The sequence below is a fragment of the Rhincodon typus genome, chromosome 31 (genome assembly GCF_021869965.1).
Source record: "Rhincodon typus isolate 14 chromosome 31, sRhiTyp1.1, whole genome shotgun sequence".
NCBI classification, from domain to species: Eukaryota; Metazoa; Chordata; class Chondrichthyes; order Orectolobiformes; family Rhincodontidae; genus Rhincodon; species Rhincodon typus.
This window is the reverse complement of record NC_063362.1, coordinates 19,424,456-19,436,736: the sequence shown is the minus strand read 5'-3', so window position 1 is coordinate 19,436,736 and position 12,281 is coordinate 19,424,456. Positions and strand designations below refer to the sequence as shown.

General features: G+C 39.9%; 2 protein-coding genes across 2 annotated transcripts in view; one reads left to right on the top strand and one right to left on the bottom strand.

Moving 5' to 3' along the window:
- The window catches only part of LOC109927488 (zinc finger protein 239-like), an 8,220-nt gene extending 3,321 nt beyond the window's left edge, over nucleotides 1–4,899 (bottom strand). Inside the window, exon 1 of the mRNA XM_020527513.2 lies at nucleotides 4,808–4,899. Coding sequence (XP_020383102.1) covers nucleotides 4,808–4,814 — 7 coding nt within the window. The 5' untranslated portion in view covers nucleotides 4,815–4,899. The remainder of the gene's footprint in view (nucleotides 1–4,807) is intronic.
- Nucleotides 1–12,281, top strand: part of sdf4 (stromal cell derived factor 4) — a 67,724-nt gene that overhangs the window by 46,269 nt on the left and 9,174 nt on the right. The window lies entirely within an intron of this gene.

Here is a 12,281-nt window from a genome sequence, read left to right as displayed (position 1 = left end):
CTGCTCCTCTGATGCTGCTTGGCCTGCTGTGTTCATCCAGCTCTACACCTTGTCACCTCCTACACCTTCAGTTTTACTGGGGAGACAACTTACTGCTGGGATACCTGGAACACAGATGCCGGGGTGAGGGTACTAGCAGGTAAAATAACAACGTTTAAGAGGAGAAAACAGAAATTGCTGGAAAAGCTCGGCAGATCTGGCAAGCAACTGTGGAGAGAAATCAGAGTTAATGTTTCGGGTCCAGCGACCCTTCCTCAAATCCCATTTCCAGCATCTGCAGTATTTTGCTTCTTTCTAACTGTACACTTCTGACTGGCATTTCTCAGCCACTCCTTAAAAGAGGATCCAATTGCCTCTTGCTTGGCTGTCACTTAATACGAGAGGGGTGGGGGCTGATTTAGGTGGACCCATAAGGGAGACAGTAGTTTACCCCAGTCTCAGCAGGCTGACAAGAGGATGAATGGTTTCACTCAAAAGGTTGTGAAACTTTGAAGTTCTCTGTGCCAAAGGATTGTGAATGGTCTATTGTTGAATATATTTAAGACTGGGTTACATAGATTTTTGGACTCTCTCGGATATGGGGAACAGGTAGGAAAGTAGACAAAGCCCCAGATCATACATTATGATCACGGCAGATCACAGTCAATGGCACATGGTCTTCTCCTGCTACATATCGTGTTAAAAGTTAGAAGTGCCTCATTTAATACATTACCAATACAGGAAAGAAACAATTAAACTAAAAGCTGAACATAAGCAAACAAAAAGGGGAACTACTGTGAGAAGTTTTGGCCCATTTATTTAAAGAGAAGATACTGTTTTATTGCAGGTAGTTCAGCAAAGGTCATGAGGATGATCCCTGGTATACAGGGATTGCTTAATGAGTAAAGATTACACAGGTTGGGATGCACTAGAGTTTGAAAGAATGAGAAGTAATATCATTGAGACACATAGGATTCCTAAGGAGCTTGAGAGGATAAAGCTGAGAGGATGTTCCCCCCCATTAGGAGAGTCTAGGACCAGAGGGCATAGTCTCAGAATAAAGAGGTGTCAATTTAAGATTAAAATAAGGAGGAATTTCTTCTGTCAGAAGGTTGAATATCTTTGGAACTCCTTGCCACAGAGAATTGTGGGAAGAGTCCTTGTGTGCAACACTTAACATGGAGATAAATAGATTCTTGATCAATAGAGGAATCAAGGGTTAGGAGAAAAGGGCAGGAAAATGTAAGTGAGACATGTTGGATCAGCCTTGAGCCTATTAAGTGGCAGAGCAGGCTTGATGGGCTTAACAGCCTGCTCCTATTTCTTATGGTCTTAACTAACTCAATGTGTTCTTCATGGCCATAAAACACTATAGTAGCCAGTGGTCTATTGTACTGTCACAGAACAAGGAGAGATGAAAATTTACCCTTCACAGATACAGCCACATGAATATCAAAATGTGCTGATCACAATGCAATCAACTGAAAATAGCACTCAGTTCAGTGATTACTTTGCCATACGTAAACTCAACATTATTGCAATTACACAGCTCTTCTAGATTTTACATCTCATCAAGGAGTCTTCAGGCTAATCCACATTCAACAACTTGCTTTCAAAACTCTGCTTACATTTCGACAGTGGTAAACAAATTTCATCACAACAAAGTTATATTCTAAATAAAACAACCCACAAAATTCTTGTTTAAAACAATCTATTTGTCCTATTTCCCAATATTAGTAAATCTCTTAAGTTCCAGAATCCAGATCTTCACCAAAAACTTATCAGTTTGTCCTTGGGTCATACTCTGTGTGCTAAGTACTGTTGAGATTTGTCAGTTAGTTTTTGAAATATATTGTTTACAGACAAAGAGGCTAACAGGGGTTGAAATATTATTTCTGCTCACCTTCAGTACAAGAGGTGAAGAAGAAAATCAATAATTTTATAGAATGCTGGATCAAGTGTGTACACTTTATCACCCATGCAGTGCTCCAATCCACAATCCACAATCCACATTCCACTTCACATAGTTTTCAAAGCTAAGTACACTTTTGAAATTGGGACCCACTCCAGACTTGAAGAAAGCTGCTTTACCATGTTCAAAACAAGGTGGTCAAGTTATCTCACATCTGAACACACGGCACATCGTCTTACCATGATAAAACCTTTGGACAACAGCCTTTGGGGAATCAAGTGGTAAATCACTTGTTGCAAGTACTTCATGTCTAACGTACACTTGTGTTCAGGACATTTAGGTAGCTGCTCCAGTTGGGTACTTGGTTAATGATGACTCCCCTGCCCAACACTGTTGAAAGTGGGAAATTCAGCAGTGGGAAAACACTGAATATCAAGGGGGTTTTCCTGCATTCTATTATTTGTCCATCATTCTTAAAAGCATTAACACAGTTCCATCATTAAAATTTACCATTATTTTGCTTCTCAGTGTTTAGCCTCATGCTTGTCCCTTTTAATATCCAATTGCAGGAGATAAGGAAATTAAAGTGGCCCATGGTGCAGCTAATTTCTACAGATATTTACACTACCCAACCCCAAACAGTGGGCCTAAGGGAAGAAACCATCAAACCTTAACAAATGCAAACTTGTTTTGTTTAGTTTAGTTTAATGTACAATTAGCAATTACTTTAAGTGTTACTTATGAAAACCAGTTACAAGTATCAGTGAAAGGGTATACAAGTGATTTGATTTGTTCAGTGAGTTAGTTGAAGATACTCTAACAACTTAGAAAACAAAATGTTGTGACTACTTCTATTTGATTTTGATGTGACTCCCTACTGAAAATGTTATTCTTATATAATTGTTAGAGTATCTGTTGTTTGTTCAATGGATTCACTTCACATTTTAAACTCCGTGACCTTCGATGTTATGTAACACTGCTTTTGCAACCGCAGAGAGTTCAACAGATCCTTAGGATAAATTTCATTTCCTCATAAATAATTAGGAAACAGGGTTTCTTTTTTGTTGTCCAGATGTACCATCAAGAGCTCAACTATATCTCAAGACAACAACAGGCACTTTCAAAACACATGGAAATTGATCATCAGTACCATCTGAGTTTGAGAGAGGTAAGAATTTAAAGAAAGGATGGTGAAAAAGATCCAATAACGTAACTGTTTCATCAGTGCTGCTCACCCAAGTGGCCATTATTCAGTCGTATGTTATAACGCTCGACAGTGGGGAGGGTACCATATTCAAGCGTGATCCCAGCTTCAGCTGATACATTCAGTTCTGAAGAATCATATTGAACTTGAATGTTAACTCTGTTTCTCTCTTCACAAACATTGCCAGACCTGCTGAGTTTCTCCAGCACTGTTTTTATTTCACGTAACACATACCTGCCTGTGCAGGTCATGAGAGTCAGACTGAAATTCTAGCTGACCTTTGTTTTGTTTAATGCTGCAGCATGGTGTGGTTTATGCATCTCTCCCTTACTGCATAATGGCTAATTAAAATCAGAACAAAATCTGCTTGATCTGGCTCCCTGACATACCTCTCCAATAGCAGGATTGAGAATGGGGACATGTGGGAATTACCCACCCAGAAATCTGGTTGCAGATTGACATGACATTCAAGAAAAGGGCAAACACATATTAAGAGAAACCTGAAATTTAAAAAAAAGTGTTGGAGAAACCCAGCAAGTCTGCAGCATATTTGGAGAAAGACAGACAGTTAATGTTGTGTGTCTAGTATGACCCTTCTTCAGGACTGAGGAGGCCAGATAAACACATGAAGGAGAAAAGACTAGAAGGTTATGCTTAGAGCAGGAGATGAAGTAGAATGGGAAGAGGTTAGCATGGTTTATAAACTCTGGCATAGAATGAGGTTGTTGGCTTGCATGTACAGAATTGTACAGAAGTTTTGTCACCATGCTAGGTAACATCATCAGTGCGGCCTCCAATGAAGCGTTGTTGTTTGAGTCTGATTGGTATTTATTACGATCTGGTCTGTTAAGTTGGGTTATGACATTTCTTGACGTATATAAAAACATATCAGAACTGACAGTGAGACTTCTATGAGCACTAGGAATCACGGTAGCACACAAACCCACGGCCACCCACTATGACAAACACTCACAAAAGGACCAAAGACCCCATACCCATGACATACAGGACCAACATAGTTTAAAAAATACCTTGCAATGACTGCAACAAACAATACATCAGCCAGACCAGAAGGAAACTAGCCATCAGGATACATGAACACCAGATAGGAGCAAAACAACACAATGAACTTTCCCCCATCTCTGTGCACTCGGACAGTAAAGGCCATCAACTTAGCTGGGACAACGTGGCCATTCTAGCTCAAGCCAACCACAGACATGCACGGGAATTCCTAGAGGCCTGGTTTTCAACCCGTAATGCAATCAACAGACATGTGGAATTAGATCCCATATACAAACCCATGCAGAACAGAACCGGAAATGTCATAACCCAACTTAACAGACCTGATCATATAAATACCAAGCAGCGTAGAACAACGTCACTTCATCGGAGGCCGCACTGATGATGTTACCTAGCATGGTGACAAAACGTCTGTACGATAACCAGCCAACTCGGCGAGCAAGCCAACAACCCCATCCACAACCCGAGCTACAAATCTTCGCAAAAAACTTAAAATGGCATAGAAAAGCTAGGCCCGATGACCTATTTCTACGCTGGGAATGCTAGATAGCCAAAAACAGATGGGAAGAAAATATAACACAAAAACAAGTGAACGTGTTGATTAAAAAAAAATAAAATATTTTCCTCATTTTGAAAGTAACAATTGGTTTGTTATAAAACACAATCCCATTTTATCTGCAACTGGATTTTACCTTCCATTGTCTGCAGCGGCTCCAGCAATATCCTGCAGCTCCCACCAAGCTTCCGGACATGCGTATTACACAGTGGCTGACCACGGCAAGGATAGAGGACATCCCACCGCCCTGAGGATTCTGGGTAAAGTGCCTCCATTGCTAAAGGAATCTCTCGACCTTCTAACATATAGATCGTAGTACCAGTTATCGTTTGAATATTGGAAACACGTTTAAAATTTCAGTGAACAGCCCTACAAATGGCGACTAAATACTCAAAAGCAGATGATGGAAAGCTGAAACAATGGCAGAAATGCTGGAAATACTCAGGATCGTGTAATTTTTTTGATTTTGATTTTATTGTCACGTGTAAAGATAAACAATGAAAAACTTTGTTTACGAGCGGTATTGGCAGATCACACCAAGCAAAGGATTTACAGATCTAAAAAGACTTAAAAGGCATACAGGTTACGTTATTTGAGGCAAGAGTCAATTCAACAGTCTGATAACTGCCAGAAAGTAGCTGTTCCTGAACCTGCTGGTGTGCTTTCAGGGTTCTGTATCTTCTGCCTGACGGAAGAGGTTGTAGGAAGTCATCACAAGGAGCAGTGAGTCTTTGAAGATGGTCCAGGCTGTGCACACTACCTTCTGTAGTTTCTTACAGTCTTGGGCAGAGCAGTTGCCATTTTAGACATAGCATTAGAGTGAACGTTTCAGGTTAATAACATTTCAACAAAAAGATTGGTAGAATTGTTTATTTTCCTGGCTGGATTAACATTACATAGGAAAATGTTGTTAGTGATTAAGAAAAGAAGGAAATTATCAAGAAAAAGAAATTATTATTTGAGAATCAAAAAACAGTCGAGCAACAAAGTTGCTAATCTTAGTCATTTCCATTGTTTGGGGAATGATTACATTTATCGACCTATCCAACCTCCCAATTTTGCAATCATCTGTAAACTCTTATAATTTAAATTTCTCAGTAAAACCTTTGCTAAATGTATAAGTTCTGCTTCATATGATGAACAAGGTTGTCATGTTAGAGTCAGGGAAGAACTATTACATCTGCAGTAACATTTTTGTCGAGCTACAGTTCAATGCAGATGCAAAATAATAAGCTCTGTCAATAGTCTGCTGAATAAAAATATACCATTCAATTCGCTCTTAAGCTGTAAATCAACCAAGACAAGATGATCCCAGGCTGAGATAAATAATTTTAACTAGATTAGAGGTAGGGATATTAGAACTGATCTCAATATCTTTCTGCTAAAGAAGGAGTCAACCAGGGTATGTATCCACTTATCCCATAACCTCTGCTAGAAAGTGTACATGTACAAATGATCTAACTTGAATTGATATAAACACCTTTCAAGAGCTTGACATTGCAAAATATTTTAGTTCATTATTTACTGCTGAAAAATAGTAACTATTCTCAAGTTGGCAAACACAGCAAGTAATATTCTAACATCTTTCACAATCAAATCTGTTCCTAACTGAAACACTTGTTTTGCAGGCTGCAGGCATAGCTCATCAGATTGATTGCTGATACCTATTTTTGCAGAGATTGTGAACTGCTTTTGTTGATATGGTGATGGGTTATCTCACTAGTGAGAGGTTGAAAAAGCCAACAGCAATGAAGGTACAGGGATCTACACAGGTCAAAATGACATGCAACTTGGAGAAAGATTTGGAAGTAATGGTTTTCCAATGATTTTAGCATTTTATCATTTTCTTTTTCATAAGGCACTGGTCAGCAAAACCAACTGCTCGCTGCAAAAGTATCCACCATTTTAAATGTCAGAATGACTAAGTTTACCTGTCCTTTAAGCAGAGCTGATTTATGACATGATCAAGGAATTTTCACATCTGTATAGTTCATTTGTTCACTAACTGGAGAAGCTGAAGACATGGCACATGTCTGCTTCACAATAAATAAAGTTTAAATTTTGTTCCTTGGGTGTGGAACTGGTTTTGAAGCTGAACAGAAAATTCTTTCTGCAAGATCATTGTTCATTATCCCCAAATTACTGTTATACTACAAACACAGATATTTATTCTCATGCACATAAAAAGTACCAATGAAGAATTAATAATCCTTAGGTCCCTGGTTCATTTCCAGATCGAAGGAGTTCTCACCTTTCTTTGGGGTGGCATAGTGGCTCAGTGCTTAGCACTGCTGCCTCACAGCGCCAGGGACCCAGGTTCGATTCTACCCTTGGGCGACTACCTGTGTGGAGTCTTCTCCCTGTGTCTGTGTGGGTTTTCTCCGGGTGCTCTGGTTTCCTCCCACAGTCCAAAGATGTACAGGCTAGGTGGATTGGCCATGCTAAATTGCCCGTAGTGTTCAGGGATGTGTAGATTAGGTAGGTTATAGGGAGATGGGTCAGGGTGGGATGCTCGGAGGGTTGGTGTGGACTTGTTGGGCTGAAGGGCCTGTTTCCACACTGTAGGGATTCTATGATTTAATATGAATGCAATTTTTGTCTGTTTTACCAGGGAGGTTATCAAACAAATTGCACCACCTACTGGTTATATGTGCAGTTACATGAAATATTTCCTACATGTAAATTTTGCAGCCGTCGAGCCTGCGCAAAGTTACAACTAATTTTAAGAGATTGTATTCTAATAATGACTTAACTGGAATGTTGTCAACATTTGTCTCTTCTCCAATAACTTTGGAGATTTGTCAGAACCCAGTACCTGCATACATTAAAAGAGGCAACAATGGGAGGAGATAACAAGGTGTAGAGCTGGATGAACACAGCAGGCCAAGCAGCATCAGAGGAGCAGGAAAGCTGACGTTTTGGGCCTAGACCCTTCTTCAGAAGTGGGGGAGGGGAAGGTGGTTCTGAAATAAATAGGGAGAGAGGGGGAGGTGGATAGAGGAGAAGATAGGTGGAGAGGAGACAGACAGGTCTAAGAGGCGGGGATGGAGCCAGTAAAAGGTGAGTGTAGGTGGGAAGTTAGGGAGGGGATAGGTCAGTCCAGGGAGGATGGACAGGTCAAGGGGGCGGGATGAGGCGAGTAGGTAGGAGATGGGGCTGGGGCTTGAGGTGGGAGGAGGGGATAGGTGGGAGGAAGGACAGGTTAGGGAGGCAGGGACAAGCTGGGCTGGTTTTGGGATGCCGTAGGGAGAGGTGAGATTTTGAAGCTTGTGAAGTCCACATTGATACCATTGGGCTGCAGGGTTCCCAAGCGGAATATGAGTTGCTGTTCCTGCAACCTTCGGGTGGCATCATTATGGCACTGCAGGAGGCCCAAGATAGACATGTCGTCTGAGGAATGAGAGGGGGAGTTGAAATGGTTCGCGACTGGGACGTGCAGTTGTTTCGTGCAAACCGAGTGTAGGTGTTCCGCAAAGCGGTCCCCAAGCCTCCGCTTGGTTTCCCCGATGTAGAGGAGGCCACAACGAAACAATGGGAGGATCCCATTTTTCCTATCAAATCACCAAAGAGAGTCTATTTTCTTGCCTTCACCTGGTGTTAATCAATACAAGGACAGCAGCTTCACCAGCACAACACTGGCATCTGGATTACCACCTTCTTAAAAAGGCCTTGTTGCCAAGCAGGGCAAGGAGATGTAAATAGGACCCAAAATTAGATTACAGCACCGAGAACAAAAGAAGCCCACCAACAGGTAATTGTCAGAGCAGGAGCAACGTGTTGGTTGCGCTGAAAGAACACATGCTTTAGTTTGGAAGTGCCCATGTATCGATACATTGATCTCCCACTGCAAAGCAATTTCTAGTTTCTAGCCACCCAAAGCAACTGACAGAGTATGCTGTTAGGCATCAGTAGGCTGCTGAGAAATTCAGTTTGCTTACTTATGTTCCTGCATCTATCAGTTTATAGATCAACGACAAAGCAAAATTATGTGCACAATTTAATCCTCTCATACATTGAACAAAATTACTGAAATTCCAAAAAGGTACATTAGATTTGATTATAAATTGAATCACTTTAGCTCAGATCCAACAAAGAATTATTCATGAGGAAGACGGATAGTTTCAAGTCTAAAATTTCATGTTATTATTAGTGTTTGAAATTTAGACAAAATTACAACTGGATTAACAATAAAAAATCTTCCAGAAGTAGGTCAAACCCATTCACATACAGTAGCCAAAAAAAAAAGGGTGACTTTTCTTGATCAAAGACTAATGCTGACTGAAGCTGATATGTGAACACAATTAGGGAAGGCAAAAATCCCAGTAAAAATATTGATCTCAGTGCAAATAATCATCAAGACTACCTTCTGGTACTCGTCATGGAATTAAAGTCCACTGTAATTGTGAAATCACTATTATGTTTTCCTATTTATTTTCTCTGGTGTCCTTTAGGCAGTGACTCTTCTGGGCTAAAATTACCACAGCATCCATCATTCACGTATCAGTCTAGACAACAAACAGCACAGGGTACATCATAGCTGATCTTATCTTGCTTTTGCTCAAATTCCATACTGTCAGTTCCCAGCATCTGTGGAAAGGACACATTTTTGTTTCTTTAGCCCTGTCATAGCCTGGTGTTGTTAAACTGCAGTAGTAAACTCATGTTCTAGAAGGGTGAAAAATAAAGAATTGCTTTTCATTCCTCCAGTGAACAGCGGATTTCATGCAACGCCCCTAACCATGCAACAAAGGTCCTTTGCTTAATCCAAAATTTTGCTGCTCTCAGTTGAGACATTCAAATTGATCTGAATGATCTTCGAGACAAGGTAAGGAAAATTGTAGCTGATGGAAACTAACAGTATGGAATTTGAGCAAAAACAGGATAAGATCAGCTATGATGTACCCTGTGCTGTTTGTTGTCTAGACCAAAATTGTAGATGATTCTTAACCATGGATTTCTGCCTGATAGAATGTCTAGGGTCAGGATGGAATGCTGCTTTGTCTTGGAGCCCGCCTTGGGTTGGCAATCAGGAAAACAGCAATTGACAGTAGATCTGTGGCCAGAAAGAGGAGAGAGCTGCAAAACCCAAGTATATGGCTTATTCTTTCCTCACAGAACAATGAAAGCTTTCAAACTATTCGGAAACTAACATACATTCCCTTTTCATTTCCTAATTTGCAAATTATGCAGTTAAGTACACGCAAATATCCCAAAACAAAAAAAGTGCAAAAATGTAAGCTAATTCCTCCTTCCACTATGACGTAAAAATCTGAGTTCAATCCGATATCTTGTATAATTAATATAGGGAGTAATCTGATGGTTTTGCTGCTTGCTCTTGCAACAGTTTTTACTCAATGTAATTTATTCATAGAGTTGAATGAGATCAACAAAAATGCAAATCAGATCAGAACCAGGAGGACTACGGATCTGAAAAGCACAGAATACTGACGTTCACAGAGAATCTGTCAGCACCTGCAACAAGAACATTTTGGATCCTTCATCTGTATTGTACTTGGACTTCATTTCCTCAAGGAACAAAGTAAATTAAACATAATTGGAAAGTGGAAGGGTAGACATTTGAATTTACTGATATATAGAAAGTGAAAAGAAACATAAAAAAGGGGGTGACTCATTCTTTGCTCAATTTTCTCACGTATAAGCGGAGTTTTATCATGTGTCTTTGGGGCTAGGTGGAACCCAATCCATGGCTTAGACTGGGCTGCCTAATTCTGACTGAGACCCTATTTTTGGGTTCACTGTCTCACTGCCCTTGGATAAGATTAACAGGAATAAACAATGTCAGTTGCAATTTGCATTCCTGCTCACTGTCCAGTGACACTATACTGGGAAATACAAATGTGTTCAAATCACTGACAATAGATTCAGGCCAACCAAAATACATACTACAGTGGAACAGGCTCTCTGTTCACATTCAGAGATGAAGAATGGGCAGTTGGACAAGGTTTAGGCTGTTGAGACTCTCAAATCATATATCAGCAGTCAACTCCTTTAGAGAGAAGTACAGGAAATCGTGATCCATGGGGTGGTGCAATTTATAGATTAATGCAAAAATGTTGCAAAGGTGTAATCTTCATTTACACAATAAAATATGAAGTATGTCCTTGGTCAGCAAGAGAGAGTGAATAAAAGATTCACCTTGTTCATGGGAGCCTAAAGCATTGTAAATGGAATGTTCCTGAAGTTTCATAAAAAGAATAATTTCCATCCTGATAAAAATGACATTTAGGCTGTTTTACGTCATTTTTAAAAAAAAAGATGGTGCATCATCATGGCACCAATACTGTCTGAAAAATGCAGAAGAAATGGTGGTGTGTCCTGCAGCAAATACCAAACACCACTGGCAGCCAAAACAGTTATGATGAAATAGAACAGCCTGCTTCAAAATCTACAGTCAAAGTACAGGATAGAGATCAGGGATAGCAGTTCTATGGGAATAGAATGCTTTCTATTTGTACAGCAATATATGCAATCATTCTCAGATGACCTAAGATTTTTAAATGAAGAGCAACATTCCTCAATCTACTCTAATCTTAGAGCAACACTCTTACTGTACCTAATTCCACATTTCACTTGGCTTGATAGTCATTTTATACCCATTCTAAATCAATTTTGTGCCGTGGAGCCACTTTAACATCTAGTGTTAAACATCTCTAAAATTAATTTCAAAGTATCCATGTAATTGACATTTTCATCCTGTCAGTTTGGTGATCTCAAATGCATATTTGACCTTTTAATAAACAATATCATAATGTGAAGGGAGTACTGACTCACTACATCCAACAACTCATTATCAGGTTAATTAAAGTAATTTTTACCATCTTTGGTTGCCGAAGGTAGTATTTGCAAATATCACCATTAAAAACCCAACACTGTAAAACAAGTGGGTCATTTGTGCAAAGTACAGGATTAAGGAAGATCGAGCAGGCCATGTTGACTGTACAGGTCTTCTGTAATGTCGTAAGTCTTTGCAACGACCGGCAGTGCTTCCCCCAGTATAGATACCACCTTTTCTGTTGGGCCCATATTCATCACCTCAAAGAAGTTTGCTCGGCTGGGCAGCATATAAAAGGCAACAGTTGCAGCTTTGCGTACTATCCAGGGATGATATTTAGCTAGGGAATCCTGGTATGCCTCTGTACAAAGAACAGAAGTTTTGCTATCATCAGAAGCTACCCGCAGTTTCTCTAGAAAGAGCTGTAGCCACCTGAGGGCACGATGGAGCCGCAATAGTGTACGACAGCCAGAATCCCAGTGGTCACCTTGCTTTGTCAGATCCACAAGCTTGTTATCAACTTCGTACTTCACCATTGATTGAATAGTCAAATACTTTTGGCCATTCGCACCATGTCTGTAGTCTTCCAGAATTTGGATTTTGGTGACAGCGTCATGTGAAATAAAGGAAAAGGCCGATCCCAGACTGTTCATAAACCTAAAGTGTAATAAACAGAAACATATTTTAGCATTTCAAACAAACAGAGTTAAAAACTAAATTACTGATCTAACAAAAATTAAAAATAAAATTGAGAAGCAATATTCTTAAAGTAACCACAATACTCCATTGTCAAGTGGGTTACTACTTCCAGAATTCA